Source organism: Oncorhynchus nerka, linkage group LG7 (assembly GCF_034236695.1).
Source record: "Oncorhynchus nerka isolate Pitt River linkage group LG7, Oner_Uvic_2.0, whole genome shotgun sequence".
Lineage (NCBI taxonomy): Eukaryota > Metazoa > Chordata > Actinopteri > Salmoniformes > Salmonidae > Oncorhynchus > Oncorhynchus nerka.
Window position 1 is genome coordinate 6,780,549 of NC_088402.1, and position 20,509 is coordinate 6,801,057.

Genomic DNA, 20,509 nt, shown 5'->3' on the forward strand with positions numbered 1-20,509 from the left:
GAGGATTTGACTCTAAAATGGCCATTAGCAGGTTGTAAATAACAAGAACAAAAAAATACAAAAGAACGGTTGCTTTTTTCTTTGTATTTGTCTTTTACCAGATCTAATGTGTTATATTCTACAACATTCCTTTCACATTTCCATGAAATTCAAAGTGTTTCTTTCAAATGGATACAAAGAATATGCATGCCCTTGCTTCAGGGCCTGAGTTACAGGCAGTTACATTTGGGAAAATTGAAAAAAGGGGCTAATCCTTATTAACTTATTCGAACCCGACCCCAATCCATTACAATGTAAAACTAAGAAAGAAATGTGTACATATAATGAGAATTTGTAGGGTGTTCATGAGTAAAATAAGTAACTAGCCTATAAGTACAATACAGAGTCTACTCTGCTGTGCCTATAAGGTTCCAGGGTTTAAATTTAGGGTTAATGGATAATTAGATTGTTGACAGTTAGTTGAACATCTATTGAACATCTCCTTCCCCAGGTGCGTTTCTGATCCCCTACCTGATCGCCCTGGTGTTTCAGGGTCTGCCTCTGCTCTACTTGGAGCTGGCTATAGGACAGAGGCTCCGCATGGGCAGCATCGGAGTCTGGAACTCCATATCCCCCTATCTGGGAGGAGTAGGTAGGTGATGAAACCCTGATGAAGACAGTTTAGCTGTTGAAACGTTGGTTTAATCAATTATTTCATTGGAGTCAATCAATTAAAAGTGCAGGTTTTTTTTCTTCTCAGGAGTAGGTGGGTGGCCAAAACTAACACCCAGACAGGAAACATCCTCGACTAGCTGCTGTTTGGTGTTTCTGATCTACTATCCCATGTCCATCAGGTGTTGCCTCAATGGTGGTGTCCTTCTGTGTGAGTCTGTTCTACAACACTATCGTGGCCTGGGTCCTCTGGTACCTCTTCAACTGCTTCCAGGAACCCCTACCCTGGAGCCAATGTCCCCTCAACCACAACAACACAGGTATGAAGCGCTTTGAGTACAACAGTTGATAGAAAATTGCTATATACTGTAAATCCAATTAATTATTATTATTGTTCATTCTAGCTATTTGTTCATTTGTCAGGAACCAAATCAAATCAAATCATCAAATCTAATTTTATTTGTCACATACACATGGTTAGCAGATGTTAATGCGAATGTAGCGAAATGCTCGTGCTTCTAGTTCCGACAATGCAGTAATAACCATGCACAGTTTGTAGGTTGGACCATAGTTGAAGAATGAACAGCAAGTGTACATTATGTAATTTGACCAAGGTCAATGATAATTTGAACCAGGGTACGTGGAGGAGTGTGTAGAAAGCACGCCGGTCAACTACTTCTGGTACCGGCAGACCCTGAACATCACTCCTAACATGGAGACCAGTGGCTCTCTACAGTGGTGGATGGTGGTCAGCTTAGCTACCGCCTGGTCTATCGTTTTCATCTGCTTTATCAGGGGGATCGAGACCATCGGCAAGGTGAGATGCAGACAGTCTGCTGCATTTTAAAGCTCGGAACAATTACAGCCAAGATGATTTCATGCAATTTTAGAATAAAGTTTGCTCAATCTGAAACCTCTAGTTAAAGAAAGTCTCATATCGGCTGCTGGAGTTACCAAGATTTAAGTCTTAAGCTATAGACTTGAGACGAGATTGATCTGTTTAGCCAGAGAACAGTGTGCTGACGACCTGTGTTTAGCCAAGCAGACAGCTAGCTAGCTAGCTATTTTACTACAGTTAGGTAGCCCTAGCTTGCTGATATTTCTCTGACAAATTAAACAAAAGTGTTCCCCATTTCTGATGCATGTATTTCATGATACTAGTTTGCTTCAACCAAGTGGCAACTTTGTTTCAAAGGTACATCACATTATTGTAAAGAGGCACCCAAACCATGGAAAAGGTCTCAACCCTAAGTCACGTCTTTTAGATCTGAATGCCCTGTTAGCTGTTCTACAACACAATATTCTAAAAGTAGCCAACATCTGTCAACTTTAGAATGTTGATCTTTGTTTTCGTTTGTTGTGGCAGTGTGCAAGCGGCTTAAAATATATATATATATATATACCTTTTCATCACCTGTTTTATCACAGGCTGTGTACGTCACAGCAACGTTCCCCTACCTGGTACTAACCATCTTTCTGGTGAGAGCCCTGACCCTACCTGGAGCATATGAAGGTCTGATCTACCTGTTTACACCTGACGTAAGTCCTGTGTCTGTCTGTCTGTCTGTCTGTCTGTCTGTCTGCCTGCCTGCCTGCCTGCCTGCCTGCCTGCCCATTAGCTTGCTAAGCCTGAGCCTGCCACTTTCTTTGAAACAAAAGAGAAGCTTACCAGCTAATGGAACACTAAATGACAATGTTCCTTCTATTAGCTAGCTAGCTACTGTAGTCACATTATTTTATCACATGAACATTAATGAAGCAGCAAACGGCCTGCTCTGCCCCGAGTCAGTACAATACAGAGTCTACTCTGCTGTGCCCTTAGCTGACCCAACATCAGTACAATACAGTCTACTCTGCTGTGCCCTTACCTGACCCAACATCAGTACAATACAGAGTCTACTCTGCTGTGCCCTTAGCTGACCCAACATCAGTACAATACAGAGTCTACTCTGCTGTGCCCTTAGCTGACCCAACATCAGTACAATACAGTCTACTCTGCTGTGCCCTTAGCTGACCCAACATCAGTACAATACAGTCTACTCTGCTGTGCCCTTAGCTGACCCAACATTACAATGTAGCGATTGTGTGCTCGGCAAACATGCTGAAGTACGGAATGACTGCTTCATCATCAAGCTGTCATACTATCGTAGATATGTGACAAGCCACATGCTGTTCATCAATGCCAAACATCCTTAGCTAACTTTACATCGTTTTGTGTGTTAGTGAAGCTAGCTAGCTAGCAGGCAGGCTACAGCAGGCTACAGCCACTGAGCTTATAAGGCTACAATAAGCTAAATCAGCTGATGAAATCAGCGAAACACTTGCAAATATTTTGTGCAGGAGTAGAGATGTCATTTTGCTTTTACAAATGTTTCACTTTCTATCTATCTGTGTCTGCCCGAGGGCCTATGTTTCACTTTCTATCTATCTGAGGGCCCGAGGGCCTATGTTTCACTTTCTATCTATCTGTGTCGGCCCGAGGGCCTATGTTTCACTTTCTATCTATCTGTGTCGGCCCGAGGGCCTATGTTTCACTTTCTATCTATCTGTGTCGGCCCGAGGGCCTACGTTTCACTTTCTATCTATCTGTGTCGGCCCGAGGGCCTATGTTTCACTTTCTATCTATCTGTGTCGGCCCGAGGGCCTACGTTTCACTTTCTATCTATCTGTGTCGGCCCGAGGGCCTATGTTTCACTTTCTATCTATCTGTGTCGGCCCGAGGGCCTACGTTTCACTTTCTATCTATCTGTGTCGGCCCGAGGGCCTATGTTTCACTTTCTATCTATCTGTGTCGGCCCGAGGGCCTATGTTTCACTTTCTATCTATCTGTGTCTGCCCGAGGGCCTATGTTTCACTTTCTATCTATCTGTGTCTGCCCGAGGGCCTATGTTTCATATCTAGTCATGCTACAGGACATGTCAAGGAGACATTTCGGAATATTGACAAATAGCAGTTGGGACGTTGAGTGCGCAGCGTCTCAATTCAAAAACACTTGCAGACTTGAGCGATTACTATCAAACGTATAGGCAAGTGGCCGCTCTAATGTTATTTATTTTGTCACATGCTTTTGTAGACTAACATTAAAATGCTTACTTACAGGCTCTTCCCAACAATGTAGAGAGAAATTATAGAAAGACTACAACACAAAGAATAAATACTGTTGATTAACAATTACTTGGCTATAAACACGAGGCGCCAGTACTGAGTCGATATGTAAGAGTTAATTACACTATACAGTACGACTACAGTCGTGGCCAAAAGTTCTGAGAATTACACAAATATTAATTTTCACAAAGTCTGCTGCCTCAGTTTGTATGATGGAAATTTGCATAAATTCCAGAATGTTATGAAGAGTGATCAGATGAATTGCAATTAATTGCAAAGTCCCTCTTTGCCTGGCAAATGAACTGAATTCCCCCCCCCCCAAAAAAAAAAAAAAAACAAAACATTTCCACTGCATTTCAGCCCTGCCACAAAAGGACCAGCTGACATCATGCCAGTGATTCTCTCGTTAACACAGGTGTGAGTGTTGACGAGGACAAGGCTGGAGATCACTCTGTCATGCTGATTGAGTTCGAATAACAGACTGGAAGCTTCGAAAGGAGGGTGGTGCTTGGAATCATTGTTCTTCCTCTGTCAACCATGGTTACCTGCAAGGAAACACGTGCCATCGTCATTGCTTTGCACAAAAAGGGCTTCACAGGCAAGGATATTGCTGCCAGTAAGATTGCACATAAATCAACCATTTATCGGATCATCAAGAACTTCAAGGAGAGCGGTTCAATTGTTGTGAAAGAGGCTTCAGGGTGCCCAAGAAAGTCCAGCAAGCGCCATGACCGTCTCCTAAAGTTGATTCAGCTGCGGGATCGGGGCACCACCAGTACAGAGCCTGCTCAGGAATAGCAGCAGGCAGGTGTGAGTGCATCTGCACGCACAGTGAGGCAAAGACTTTTGGAGGATGGCCTGGGGTCAAAAAGGGCACCAAAGAAGCCACTTCTCTCCAGGAAAACATCAGGGACAGACTGAAATTCTGCAAAAGGTACAGAGATTGGACTGCTGAGGACTGGGGTAAAGTCATTTTCTCTGATTAATCACCTTTCCGATTGTTTGGGTCATCCGGAAAGAAGAAAAAAAAAGAAAAAGCTTGTCCGGAGAAGACAAGGTGAGCGCTACCATCAGCCCTGTGTCATGCCAACAGTAAAGCATCCTGAGACCATTCACCACTTCCTTGCTTGTCAGCCAAGGGAGTGGGCTCACTCACATTTTTGCCTAAGAACACAGCCATGAATAAAGAATGGTACCAACACATCCTCCAAGAGCAGCTTCTCCCAACCATCCAGGAAGAGTTTGGTGACGAACAATGGCTTTTCCAGCATGATGGAGCACCTTGCCATAAGGCAAAAGTGATAACTAAGTGGCTCGGGGAACAAAAATGGATATTTTGGTCCATGGCCAGGAAACTCCCCAGACCTTAATCCTATTGAGAACTTGTGGTCAATCCTCAAGAAGTGGGTGGACAAACAAAACCCCACAAATTCTGACAATCTCCAAGCATTGATTATGCTAGAATGGGCCGCCATCAGTCAGGATGTGGCCCAGAAGTTAATTGACAGCATGCCAGGGCGGATCGCAGTGGTCTTGAAAAAGAAGGGTCAACACTGCAAATATTGAGTCTTTGCATCAACTTCATGTAATTGTCAATAAAAGCCTTTTGACACGTATGAAATGCTTTGAAAATTATACTTCAGTAATCCATAGGAACATCTGGAGATTAATATTTGTGTCATTCTCAAAACTTTTGGCCACGACTGGACACTGAACAGATATATAAAGGCAATGGAACAGTTCATTTAAGGAAATCAGTCAATTGAAATAAATTCATTAGGTCCTAATCTATGGGTTTCACATGACTGAGAATACAGATATGCATCTGTTGGTTACAGATACCTTAAGAAAATAAGGTAGGGGCGTGGATCTGAAAATGCAGCACGAGGCCTTCGTTTAGAGTTGATCAGGCTGTTGATTTTGGCCTGTGGAATGTTGTCACACTTCTCTTCAATGGCTGTGCGAAGTTGCTCTATATTGGCGGGAACTGGAACACGCTGACATACACGTCAATCCGGGGCATCCCAAACATGCTCAATGGGTGACATGTCTGGTGAGTATGTGGGCGATTGAAGAACTGGGACATTTTCAGCTTCCAGGAATTGTAAAGCTGAAAATTGTGTGTAGATCCTTGCGACATGGGGCTGTGCATTATCATGCTGAAACATGAGGTGATGACGGTGGACGAATGGTACAACAATGGGCCTCAGGATCTCATCATGGTATCTCTGTGCGTTCAAGTTCCCATTGATCAAATGCAATTGTGTTTCACTTCTGCCTGCCTGCCTGCCAGCCCATACCATAACCCAACCCCCACCATGGGATGCTCTGTGTCCACAACATTGACATTAGAAAACCGCTCGCACACACTGCCATCAGCCCGGTACAGTTTAGCACACTTCTCCGGCATACCAGTGGCCATCGAAGGTGAACATTTGCCCACTGAAGTCGGTTACGATGGCGTACTGCAGTAAGGTCAAGACCCTGGTCATTACTTTGTTGACACACCTTTGGCAGCGATTACAGCATCGATTCTTCTTGGGTATGACACGACAAGCTTGGCACACCAAGTATTTGGGGACTTTCTCCCATTCTTCTCTGCAGATCCTCTCAAGCTTTGTCCGGTTGGATGGGGAGCATCGCTGCACAGCTACAGTACCAGTCAAAAGTTTGGACACACCTACTCATTCAAGGGTTTTTGTAGAATAATAGTGAAGACATCAAAAGTATTAAACAAACTTGTTGGCTGCTTTTCATTCACTCTGAGGTCCAACTCATCCCAATCCTTCTCAATTGGGTTGAGGTCGGGTTATTGTGGAGGCCAGGTCATCTGATGCAGCACTCCATCACTCTCCTTCTTGGTCAAATATCCTTTACACAGCCTGGAGGTATGTTGGTTCATTGCCCTGTTGAAAAACAAATTAAAGTCCCACTCAGTGCAAACCAGATGGGATGGCGTATCGCTGCAGAATGCTGTGGTAGCCATGCTGGTTAAGTGTGCCTTTAACTCTAAATAAATCACAGACAGTGTCACCAGCAAAGCACCCCCACACCATCACACCTCCTCCTCCATGTTTCAAGGTGGGAACCACACATGCAGATATCATCCGTTCACCTACTCTGCGTCTCACAAAGACACGGTGGTTTGATGTAAAAATCTAACATTTTGACTTATCAGACCAAAGGACATATTTCCACTGGTCTAATGTCCATTGCTCATGTTTCTTGGCCCAAGCAAGTCTCTTCTTATTATTGGTGTCCTTTAGTAGTGGTTTCTTCGCAGCGATTCAACCATGAAGGCCTGATTCACGCAGTCTCCTCTGAACAGTTGATGTTGAGATGTGTCTGTTAGTTGAACTCTGTGAAACATTTATTTGGGCTGCAATTTCTGAGCCTGGTAACTCTAATGAACTTATCCTCTACAGCAGAGGTAACTCTGGGTCTTCCTTTCCTGTGGCGATCCTCATGAGAGCCAGTTTCATCATAGCGCTTAATTGTTTTTGCAATTGCCCTTGAAGAAACTTTAAAAGCACTTGAACTTATCTGGATTGACTGACCTTCATGTCTTAAAGTAATGATGGACTGTCGTTTCTCTTTGCTTATTTGAGCTGTTCTTGCCATAATATTGACTTGGTCTTTTACCAAATAGGGCTATTTTCTGTATACCAACCCTAACTTGTCACAACGCAATTGATTGGCTCAAACATATTAAGGAAAGAAATTCCACAAATGAACTTTTAAGAAGGCACACCTGTTTTAATTGAAATTTATTGCAGGTGACTACCTCATGAAGCTGGTTGAGAGAATGCCAAGAGTTCGCAAAGCTGTCATCAAGGCAAAGGGTGGCTAGTTTGAAGAATCTCAAATATAAAATATATATATATATATTCTCCAGTGATTAGTACGTTCACCAATAGAACGGATGGTAGAGGCAGTTTATCACCGACATAGTTTTATCAAGGGTTCCAGATCATTTGCCTCTCTTGCACCGTCTCTTCCTCTTCGAGTCCCGAGGTTTAAGGCCTGGTCCGGAATGAGCAGGACATCCACAACTGTCAACTCGTTGAAGTAGAACTCTTCATCCAAATCAAGTTTTTGTATTCCTCTTCTGATGTCCAAAAGCTATTTCTGGTCAGGAAATGCTGGTGGAAATATTATGTACAAAAACAAGTTAAGATCAGTGTAAAAAAGGGTGATAAAGGGGCTTCCGTTTGTGTGTGAGAGAGACCGAGAGAAAAAGAGACCGAGAGAAAAAGAGACCTGTGTGTGAGAGAGACCGAGAGAAAAAGAGACCAAGCGAAAAAGAGACCTGTGTGTGAGAGAGACCGAGAGAAAAAGAGACCGAGAGAGAGACAGAGGGAGAGTAACGTGACAACCTACAATATGTGTTTCTGTCTGTGTGTCTCATCAGTGGGAGATCCTGAAGAACCCCCAGGTATGGCTGGATGCTGCCACTCAGATCTTCTTCTCTCTGTCAGTGGCCTTTGGTGGACTCATCTCATTCTCCAGTTACAACAGCCAGAAGTGAGCTCGGTGGTCAATCATTATTAGTAACATCAACCTTTATGGGTCCAGCATGTCAGTCGTCCCCCAAGGCTTTTAATTTGCCACATCGTTCACCTCCCTTGACAAGCCTCCCTCGCTGTTTCACCATTGACCAATAATTTGCATTCACTTCACTCTGTTTTTTGTTGTTGTCTGTGTGTTTGGTCAGGAATAACTGTGAAAGGGATGCTGTTCTAGTGGGGGTTATAAACAGTGCTACATCTATCTATGCCTCCATCCCCATCTTTGCCATCCTGGGATTCAAGGCCCACACCAACTATGTTACCTGTCTGAATGGGTAGGTGAGATAAAATGCTTATTTGGCAACATTTGCTAAATCATGAAAATAGTTTGCAGTCAAGTTGTTAAAACTTTATATTCTACCTTGTGTGTTTGATATCCTCTGGAAAAACAGATGCAAACTCAACTAAAACAAATGACCAATATGTTTCTCTTGTAACTTACAGTAACATCTTAGCACTGACCAATGAGTTTGATATTAGCGACATGAACATAACGGTTGAAAACTACGAGCAGTGGTTTGACTCTTTAAATGGAACACATCCATCTAGAGTATCCGATCTCACCCTGAAGACATGTGACCTGCAAACCTTCTTCGATCAGGTACTATACTCAGGAGTTTAACTACCTCAGGGCAGCAACAACAAAAAAATGACCTCAGGACAAATGTGGGTTGAGTCAAGTTTTCTTGTTATTCAACCTACCATCGCTGCATAAAAGAAGCTAATTGGTTGTCTTGTTTCCATCTCTCTCCATCCTCCCTAAAGAGTGCGTCTGGTACTGGGTTAGCATTCATCGTGTTCACAGAAGCGGTGATATCGATGCCTGGCTCTCAGGTATGGCCTGACTCTTTGTTTAATTGTTATTATTTTTATATATTTAATTTATATATTTAAAAAAAAGAAAGTTTTAAAAAATAATAAAAATAACTTGCTTTTTTGCATTTACCAGGGCGCTGTGTTGTTGATGTCATTCCTCTCTGATTTTACCAGGGCGCTGTGTTGTTGATGTCATTCCTCTCTGATTTTACCAGGGCGCTGTGTTGTTGATGTGATTCCTCTCTGATTTTACCAGGGCGCTGTGTTGTTGATGTCATTCCTCTCTGATTTTACCAGGGCGCTGTGTTGTTGATGTGATTCCTCTCTGATTTTACCAGGGCGCTGTGTTGTTGATGTCATTCCTCTCTGATTTTACCAGGGGGGTATATTACAAAGCAAGTTAGATCTACTCAAGTTTTTTAAACCTAACAAGCTTCAAATCAAATTGTATTTGTTACAAATACAACACGTTTAGACTTAACATGAAATGCTTACTTACAGTACGAGCTAAAAAGAACCAAACAAATGCACAAAAAAATACATATATATAATAACACAATAAAATAATAATAACTATATATAGCAAGTCAATGTGTAGGGGTACGGGGTGGTGGAGGTAATATGTACATGTAGGTAGGGGTAAATGTGACTCGGTAATCAGGATAGATAATTAACAGAGTAGCAGCAGCGTTGGTAGTGGAGGTAATATGTACATGTAGGTAGGGGTAAATGGGACTCGGTATCAGGATAGATAATTAACAGAGTAGCAGCAGCGTTGGTAGTGGAGGTAATATGTACATGTAGGTAGGGGTAAATGTGACTCGGTAATCAGGATAGATAATTAACAGAGTAGCAGCAGCGTTGGTGGTGGAGGTAATATGTACATGTAGGTAGGGGTAAATGTGACTCGGTAATCAGGATAGATAATTAACAAAGCAGCGCTCATACCTTTCATGCAACTTTTTTTCAAATCATCATTAGTCGCATCATGCAGCTTTAGATCTGCCAACGGGACACCTGTCGACAACTTCCGGTGACATTGGAGGGCGCGCAATTCAAATAAATAATCATAAAATGTATGGATATTAAACATTTAGCTACATACAAGTGTCTTATATCGGTTCAAATCTAAAAGTGTTGTTCATCTAACTCCATTGTCCAATTTACAATGGGCTATACAGCGAAAGCATGCCATGAGATTGTTTGAGGACAGCACCCCATATCAAAATATTTTTCAACCAGCACAGGCTTCATAAAATCACAAATAGCGATTAAATATTCCCTTACATTTTGAAAATCTTCCTCTGATTTGCAATCCAAAGGGTCCCAGCTACAACCTGCATGGTCCCTGTGTTAGATAAAATCCTTCTTTATATCCCAAAAGCTTGTTTAGTTGGCACCATCGATTTGAGTAATCCACTCGTTCAACTTGCAGAGAAAGGAATCCAAAAAGCTGCAGTTAAACTTTGATAACACAAGTCAAAATACATATTTAATCCTCAGGTACCCTAAAATGTAATTAAACTATAATATTTTATACGTGAAGAAGTATGTTCAACAGAAAAGCTAAATAAGCAGGTGCGAGTCCTCTTCGTCACGCACACAGACTGATTTCCAAATCTAACTCCTAAGTACTAAAACTCACAATTCTTCCTCGTTTGGGAAGAAACAAGCCTGAAACCTTGAGTCCAGTGAGTATGTAGAGTCCAGTGTGTTGGGTAGAGTCCAGCGTGTGGGTAGAGTCCAGTGTGTGGGTAGAGTCTAGCGTGTGGGTAGACTCCAGCGTGTGGGTAGAGTCCAGCGTGTGGGGTAGAGTCCAGTGTGTTGGGTAGAGTCCAGTCTGCTGGTAGAGTCTAGTGTGTATGTAGAGTCCAGCGTTTGGGTAGAGTCCAGTGTGTTGGGTAAGGTCCAGTGTGTTGGGTAGAGTCCAGTGTGTTGGGTAGAGTCCAGTGTGTTGGGTAGAGTCCAGTGTGTTGGGTAGAGTCCAGTGAGTATGTAGAGTCCAGTGTGTTGGGTAGAGTCCAGTGTGTGGGTAGAGTCCAGTCTGTGGGTAGAGTCTAGTGTGTATGTAGAGTCCAGCGTGTTGGGTTGAGTCCAGTGTGTTGGGTAGAGTCCAGTTTTTTATTTTATTTCACCTTTATTTAACCAGGTAAGCAAGTTGAGAACAAGTTCTCATTTACAATTGCGACCTGGCCAAGATAAAGCAAAGCAGTTCGACACATACAACGACACAGAGTTACACATGGAGTAAAACAAAACATACAGTCAATAATACAGTAAAAAAAAACAAGTCTATATACAATGTGAGCAAATTAGGTGAGAAGGGAGGTAAAGGCAAAAAAGGCCATGGTGGCAAAGTAAATACAATATAGCAAGTAAAACACTGGAATGGTAGTTTTGCAATGGAAGAATGTGCAAAGTAGAAATAAAAATAATGGGGTGCAAAGGAGCAAAATAAATAAATTAATTAAATACAGTTGGGAAAGAGGTAGTTGTTTGGGCTAAATTATAGGTGGGCTATGTACAGGTGCAGTAATCTGTAAGATGCTCTGACAGTTGGTGCTTAAAGCTAGTGAGGGAGATAAGTGTTTCCAATTTAAGAGATTTTTGTAGTTCGTTCCAGTCATTGGCAGCAGAGAACTGGAAGGAGAGGCGGCCAAAGAAAGAATTGGTTTTGGGGTGACTAGAGATATACCTGCTGGAGCGTGTGCTACAGGTGGGAGATGCTATGGTGACCAGCGAGCTGAGATAAGGGGGACTTTACCTAGCAGGGTCTTGTAGATGACATGGAGCCAGTGGGTTTGGCGACGAGTATGAAGCGAGGGCCAGCCAACGAGAGCGTACAGGTCGCAATGGTGGGTAGTATATGGGGATTTGGTGACAAAACGGATTGCACTGTGATAGACTGCATCCAATTTGTTGAGTAGGGTATTGGAGGCTATTTTGTAAATGACATCGCCAAAGTCGAGGATTGGTAGGATGGTCAATTTTACAAGGGTATGTTTGGCAGCATGAGTGAAGGATGCTTTGTTGCGAAATAGGAAGCCAATTCTAGATTTAACTTTGGATTGGAGATGTTTGATATGGGTCTGGAAGGAGAGTTTACAGTCTAACCAGACACCTAAGTATTTGTAGTTGTCCACGTATTCTAAGTCAGAGCCGTCCAGAGTAGTGATGTTGGACAGGCGGGTAGGTGCAGGTAGCGATCGGTTGAAGAGCATGCATTTAGTTTTACTTGTATTTAAGAGCAATTGGAGGCCACGGAAGGAGAGTTGTATGGCATTGAAGCTTGCCTGGAGGGTTGTTAACACAGTGTCCAAAGAAGGGCCGGAAGTATACAGAATGGTGTCGTCTGCGTAGAGGTGGATCAGAGACTCACCAGCAGCAAGAGCGACCTCATTGATGTATACAGAGAAGAGAGTCGGTCCAAGAATTGAACCCTGTGGCACCCCCATAGAGACTGCCAGAGGTCCGGACAGCAGACCCTCCGATTTGACACACTGAACTCTATCAGAGAAGTAGTTGGTGAACCAGGCGAGGCACTCATTTGAGAAACCAAGGCTGTCGAGTCTGCCGATGAGGATGCGGTGGTTGACAGAGTCGAAAGCCTTGGCCAGATCAATGAATACGGCTGCACAGTAATGTTTCTTATCGATGGCGGTTAAGATATCGTTTAGGACCTTGAGCGTGGCTGAGGTGCACCCATGACCAGCTCTGAAACCAGATTGCATAGCAGAGAAGGTATGGTGAGATTCGAAATGGTCGGTAATCTGTTTGTTGACTTGGCTTTCGAAGACCTTAGAAAGGCATGGTAGGATAGATATAGGTCTGTAACAGTTTGGGTCAAGAGTGTCCCCCTTTGAAGAGGGGGATGACCGCAGCTGCTTTCCAATCTTTGGGAATCTCAGATGACACGAAAGAGAGGTTGAACAGGCTAGTAATAGGGGTGGCAACAATTTCGGCAGATAATTTTAGAAAGAAAGGGTCCAGATTGTCTAGCCCGGCTGATTTGTAGGGGTCCAGATTTTTCAGCTCTTTCAGAACTTCAGCTGAATGGATTTGGGAGAAGGAGAAATGGGGAAGGCTTGGGCGAGTTGCTGTTGGGGTGCAGTGCTGTTGACCGGGTAGGAGTTGCCAGGTGGAAAGCATGGCCAGCCGTAGAAAAATGCTTATTGAAATTCTCAATTATGGTGGATTTATCAGTGGTGACAGTGTTTCCTATCTTCAGTGCAGTGGGCAGCTGGGAGGAGGTGTTCTTATTCTCCATGGACTTTACAGTGTCCCAGAACTTTTTTGAGTTAGTGTTGCAGGAAGCAAATTTCTGCTTGAAAAAGCTAGCCTTGGCTGTTCTAACTGCCTGTGTATAACGGTTTCTAGCTTCACTGAACAGCTGCATATCACGGGGGCTGTTCGATGCTAATGCAGAACGCCATAGGATGTTTTTGTGTTGGTTAAGGGCAGTCAGGTCTGGGGAGAACCAAGGGCTATATCTGTTCCTGGTTCTAATTTTCTTGAATGGGGCATGTTTATTTAAGATTGTTAGGAAGGCATTTAAAAAAAATATCCAGGCATCCTCTACTGACGGGATGAGATCAATATCCTTCCAGGACACCCCGGCCAGGTCGATTAGAAAGGCCTGCTCGCTGAAGTGTTTCAGGGAGCGTTTTACAGTGATGAGTGGAGGTCGTTTGACCGCTGACCCATTACGGATGCAGGCAATGAGGCAGTGATCGCTGAGATCTTGGTTGAAGACAGCAGAGGTGTATTTAGAGGGGAAGTTGGTTAGGATGATATCTATGAGGGTGCCCGTGTTTAAGGCTTTGGGGGTACCTGGTAGGTTCATTGATAATTTGTGTGAGATTGAGGGCATCAAGTTTAGATTGTAGGATGGCTGGGGTGTTAAGCATGTTCCAGTTTAGGTCGCCTAGCAGCACGAGCTCTGAAGATAGATGGGGGCAATCAGTTCACATATGGTGTCCAGAGCACAGCTGGGGGCAGAGGGTGGTCTATAGCAGGCGGCAACGGTGAGAGACTTGTTTTTAGAGAGGTGGATTTTAAAAGTAGAAGTTCAAATTGTTTGGGTACAGACCTGGATAGTAGGACAGAACTCTGCAGGCTATCTTTGCAGTAGATTGCAACACCGCCCCCTTTGGCAGTTCTATCTTGTCTGAAAATGTTGTAGTTTGGAATTAAAATTTCTGAATTTTTGGTGGTCTTCCTAAGCCAGGATTCAGACACAGCTAGAACATCCGGGTTGGCAGAGTGTGCTAAAGCAGTGAAAAGAACAAACTTAGGGAGGAGGCTTCTAATGTTAACATGCATGAAACCAAGGCTATTACGGTTACAGAAGTCATCAAAAGAGAGCGCCTGGGGAATAGGAGTGGAGCTAGGCACTGCAGGGCCTGGATTCACCTCTACATCGCCAGAGGAACATAGGAGGAGAAGAATAAGGGTACGGCTAAAAGCAATAAGAATTGGTCGTCTAGAACGTCTGGAACAGAGAGTAAAAGGAGGTTTCTGGGGGCGATAAAATAGCATCAAGGTATAATGTACAGACAAAGGTATGGTAGGATGTGAATACAGTGGAGGTAAACCTAGGTATTGAGTGATGAAGAGAGATATATTGTCTCTAGAAACATCATTGAAACCAGGAGATGTCATTGCATGTGTGGGTGGTGGAACTAATAAGTTGGATAAGGTATAGTGAGCAGGACTAGAGGCTCTACAGTGAAATAAGCCAATAAACACTAACCAGAACAGCAATGGACAAGACATATTGACATTAAGGAGAGGCATCCTTAGTCGAGTGATCAAAAGGGTCCAGGGAGTGGAGAGGTTGGTTTGGGGGTCACGGCGATTTAGACAGCTAGCCAGGACATCGGTAGCAAGCTAGCATAGGATGGAGGTCTGTTGTTAGCCACCTCTTGCGTTCCGTCAGTAGATTAGTGAGAGTCCAGTGTGTGGGTAGTCCAGTGTGTGGTTAGAGTCCAGCGTTTGGGTAGAGTCCAGCGTGTTGGGTAGAGTCCAGTGTGTTGGGTAGAGTCCAGTGTGTTGATGGTTATGATATCAATATTTGCGCCAAAAAAAAGGCGTTTCCACCACAATTTCTCTCAAAATTCATTCTACAGACAACAAAAGATCTCACCATGTCGAAGGAACAAATTATCTGTCAGCATTTAGAGAAATTTCCTGTGTCCATCACATTGTTTTTATACGGTATGACTTTACATACATACAAACTGTGGATGGAAACGTGGTTAATTCAAATAGTTTGCCAATTGCCTAACCGTTCAGCTGTCCTAAAGCTTGGGGGGTAGAAGCTGTTCAGGAGCCTTTTGGGCCCCAAACTTGGCGCTCCAGTATTACTTTCCATGCAATAGCAGAGAGAACAGAACTTGGGTGGCTGGAGTCTTTAAAAAAAAAAAAGTTTATTCTTCTGACACCGCCTGGTATAGAGGTCCTGGATGGCAGGGAGCTCGGCCACACGCACTACCCTCTGTAGCGCCTTGCTGTCAGATGCCAAGCAGCTGCCATACCAAGCGGTGATGCGGTCAAGATGCTCTCAATGGTGCAGCTGTAGAACTTTTTGTAGATGTTTTTGTAAATCTGAAACTTGGTGTGTTTGAACCATGATCGTCTGTTGGTGATGTGGACACCAAGGAACATGATTCTCTCGACACGGTCCACTACAGCTGTGTTGATGTGACTACGCTGGTCTGAAGGGACTATGGTAGCTTGAGACATATAGGTATTACAGACTGGGTCAAGGAGAGGTTGAGACATGTAGGTATTACAGACTGGGTCAGGGAGAGGTTGAGACATGTAGGTATTACAGACTGGGTCAAGGAGAGATTGAGACATGTAGGTATTACAGACTGGGTCAAGGAGAGGTTGAGACATGTAGGTATTACAGACTGGGTCAAGGAGAGGTTGAGACATGTAGGTATTACAGACTGGTTCAGGGGGAGACATGTAGGTATTACAGACTGGGTCAGGGAGAGGTTGAGACATGTAGGTATTACAGACTGGGTCAGGGGGAGACATGTAGGTATTACAGACTGGGTCAGGTTGAGACATGTAGGTATTACAGACTGGGTCAGGGAGAGGTTGAGACATGTAGGTATTACAGACTGGGTCAGGGGGAGACATGTAGGTATTACAGACTGGGTCAGGTTGAGACATGTAGGTATTACAGACTGGGTCAGGGAGAGGTTGAGACATGTAGGTATTACAGACTGGGTCAGGGGGAGACATGTAGGTATTACAGACTGGGTCAGGTTGAGACATGTAGGTATTACAGACTGGGTCAGGTTGAGACATGTAGGTATTACAGACTGGGTCAGGGAGAGATTGAGACATGTAGGTATTACAGATTGGGACAGGTTGAGACATGTAGGTATTACAGACTGGGTCAGGGAGAGATTGAGACATGTAGGTATTAGAGACTGGGACAGGTTGAGACATGTAGGTATTACAGACTGGGTCAGGGAGAGGTTGAGACATGTAGGTAATACAGACTGGGTCAGGGAGAGACATGTAGGTATTACAGACTGGGTCAGGTTGAGACATGTAGGTATTACAGACTGGGTCAGGTTGAGACATGTTTGTATTACAGACTGGGTCAGGTTGAGACATGTAGCTATTACAGACTGGGTCAGGGAGAGGTTGAGACATGTAGGTATTACAGACTGGGTCAGGTTGAGACATGTAGGTATTACAGACTGGGTCAGGGAGAGGTTGAGACATGTAGGTATTACAGACTGGGTCAAGGTCAGGTTGAGACATGTAGGTATTACAGACTGGGTCAGGGAGAGGTTGAGACATGTAGGTATTACAGACTGGGTCAGGTTGAGACATGTAGGTATTACAGACTGGGTCAGGGAGAGGTTGAGACATGTAGGTATTACAGACTGGGTCAGGTTGAGACATGTAGGTATTACAGACTGGGTCAGGTTGAGACATGTAGGTATTACAGACTGGGTCAGGTTGAGACATGTAGGTATTACAGACTGGGTCAGGTTGAGACATGTAGCTATTACAGACTGGGTCAGGGAGAGGTTGAGACATGTAGGTATTACAGACTGGGTCAGGGAGAGATTGAGACATGTAGGTATTACAGACTGGGTCAGGTTGAGACATGTAGGTATTACAGACTGGGTCAGGTTGAGACATGTAGGTATTACAGACTGGGTCAGGTTGAGACATGTAGCTATTACAGACTGGGTCAGGGAGAGGTTGAGACATGTAGGTATTACAGACTGGGTCAGGGAGAGATTGAGACATGTAGGTATTACAGACTGGGTCAGGTTGAGACATGTAGGTATTACAGACTGGGTCAGGTTGAGACATGTAGGTATTACAGACTGGGTCAGGTTGAGACATGTAGCTATTACAGACTGGGTCAGGGAGAGGTTGAGACATGTAGGTATTACAGACTGGGTCAGGGAGAGATTGAGACATGTAGGTATTACAGACTGGGACAGGTTGAGACATGTAGGTATTACAGACTGGGTCAGGGAGAGATTGAGACATGTAGGTATTACAGACTGGGTCAAGGAGAGGTTGAGACATGTAGGTATTACAGACTGGGTCAGGGGGAGACATGTAGGTATTACAGACTGGGTCAGGTTGAGACATGTAGGTATTACAGACTGGGTCAGGGAGAGGTTGAGACATGTAGGTATTACAGACTGGGTCAGGGGAGACATGTAGGTATTCCAGACTGGGTCAGGTTGAGACATGTAGGTATTACAGACTGGGTCAGGGAGAGGTTGAGACATGTAGGTATTACAGACTGGGTCAGGTTGAGACATGTAGGTATTACAGACTGGGTCAAGGAGAGGTTGAGACATGTAGGTATTACAGACTGGGTCAGGTTGAGACATGTAGGTATTACAGACTGGGTCAAGGAGAGGTTGAGACATGTAGGTATTACAGACTGGGTCAGGGAGAGACATGTAGGTATTACAGACTGGGTCAGGTTGAGACATGTAGGTATTACAGACTGGGTCAGGTTGAGACATGTAGGTATTACAGACTGGGTCAGGGAGAGGTTGAGACATGTAGGTATTACAGACTGGGTCAGGGGGAGACATGTAGGTATTACAGACTGGGTCAGGTTGAGACATGTAGGTATTACATACTGGGTCAAGGAGAGGTTGAGACATGTAGGTATTACAGACTGGGTCAGGTTGAGACATGTAGGTATTACAGACTGGGTCAGGTTGAGACATGTAGGTATTACAGACTGGGTCAGGGAGAGATTGAGACATGTAGGTATTACAGACTGGGACAGGTTGAGACATGTAGGTATTACAGACTGTGTCAGGGAAAGATTGAGACATGTAGGTATTACAGACTGGGTCAAGGAGAGGTTGAGACATGTAGGTATTACAGACTGGGTCAGGGGGAGACATGTAGGTATTACAGACTGGGTCAGGTTGAGACATGTAGGTATTACAGACTGGGTCAGGGGGAGACATGTAGGTATTACAGACTGGGTCAGGTTGAGACATGTAGGTATTACAGACTGGGTCAGGGAGAGGTTGAGACATGTAGGTATTACAGACTGGGTCAGGGGAGACATGTAGGTATTACAGACTGGGTCAGGTTGAGACATGTAGGTATTACAGACTGGGTCAGGGAGAGATTGAGACATGTAGGTATTACAGATTGGGACAGGTTGAGACATGTAGGTATTACAGACTGGGTCAGGGAGAGATTGAGACATGTAGGTATTAGAGACTGGGACAGGTTGAGACATGTAGGTATTACAGACTGGGTCAGGGAGAGGTTGAGACATGTAGGTATTACAGACTGGGTCAGGGAGAGACATGTAGGTATTACAGACTGGGTCAGGTTGAGACATGTAGGTATTACAGACTGGGTCAGGTTGAGACATGTTTGTATTACAGACTGGGTCAGGTTGAGACATGTAGCTATTACAGACTGGGTCAGGGAGAGGTTGAGACATGTAGGTATTACAGACTGGGTCAGGTTGAGACATGTAGGTATTACAGACTGGGTCAGGGAGAGGTTGAGACATGTAGGTATTACAGACTGGGTCAAGGTCAGGTTGAGACATGTAGGTATTACAGACTGGGTCAGGGAGAGGTTGAGACATGTAGGTATTACAGACTGGGTCAGGTTGAGACATGTAGGTATTACAGACTGGGTCAGGGAGAGGTTGAGACATGTAGGTATTACAGACTGGGTCAGGGAGAGGTTGAGACATGTAGGTTTTACAGACTGGGTCAGGTTGAGACATGTAGGTATTACAGACTGGGTCAGGTTGAGACATGTAGGTATTACAGACTGGGTCAGGTTGAGACATGTAGGTATTACAGACTGGGTCAGGTTGAGACATGTAGCTATTACAGACTGGGTCAGGGAGAGGTTGAGACATGTAGGTATTACAGACTGGGTCAGGGAGAGATTGAGACATGTAGGTATTACAGATTGGGTCAGGTTGAGACATGTAGGTATTACAGACTGGGTCAGGTTGAGACATGTAGGTATTACAGACTGGGTCAGGTTGAGACATGTAGGTATTACAGACTGGGTCAGGTTGAGACATGTAGGCTATTACAGACTGGGTCAGGAGAGGTTGAGACATGTAGGTATTACAGACTGGATCAGGGAGAGATTGAGACATGTAGGTATTACAGACTGGGACAGGTTGAGACATGTAGGTATTACAGACTGGGTCAGGAGAGATTGAGACATGTAGGTATTACAGACTGGGTCAGGAGAGGTTGAGACATGTAGGTATTACAGACTGGGTCAGGGGGAGACATGTAGGTATTACAGACTGGGTCAGGTTGAGACATGTAGGTATTACAGACTGGGTCAGGGAGAGGTTGAGACATGTAGGTATTACAGACTGGGTCAGGGGGAGACATGTAGGTATTCCAGACTGGGTCAGGTTGAGACATGTAGGTATTACAGACTGGGTCAGGGAGAGGTTGAGACATGTAGGTATTACAGACTGGGTCAGGTTGAGACATGTAGGTATTACAGACTGGGTCAAGGAGAGGTTGAGACATGTAGGTATTACAGACTGGGTCAGGTTGAGACATGTAGGTATTACAGACTGGGTCAAGGAGAGGTTGAGACATGTAGGTATTACAGACTGGGTCAGGGAGAGACATGTAGGTATTACAGACTGGGTCAGGTTGAGACATGTAGGTATTACAGACTGGGTCAGGTTGAGACATGTAGGTATTACAGACTGGGTCAGGGAGAGGTTGAGACATGTAGGTATTACAGACTGGGTCAGGGGGAGACATGTAGGTATTACAGACTGGGTCAGGTTGAGACATGTAGGTATTACATACTGGGTCAAGGAGAGGTTGAGACATGTAGGTATT

At 44.3% G+C, this 20,509-nt stretch overlaps 1 protein-coding gene across 1 annotated transcript in view; it reads left to right on the forward strand.

The window, feature by feature from the left end:
* LOC115121449 (sodium-dependent neutral amino acid transporter B(0)AT1-like) overlaps positions 1–20,509 on the forward strand; it is a 41,383-nt gene that overhangs the window by 3,154 nt on the left and 17,720 nt on the right. The window contains exons 2-9 of the mRNA XM_065020133.1: positions 491–631; positions 834–971; positions 1,287–1,468; positions 2,080–2,190; positions 8,168–8,280; positions 8,471–8,599; positions 8,769–8,925; positions 9,090–9,158. Coding sequence (XP_064876205.1) covers positions 491–631; positions 834–971; positions 1,287–1,468; positions 2,080–2,190; positions 8,168–8,280; positions 8,471–8,599; positions 8,769–8,925; positions 9,090–9,158 — 1,040 coding nt within the window. The remainder of the gene's footprint in view (positions 1–490; positions 632–833; positions 972–1,286; positions 1,469–2,079; positions 2,191–8,167; positions 8,281–8,470; positions 8,600–8,768; positions 8,926–9,089; positions 9,159–20,509) is intronic.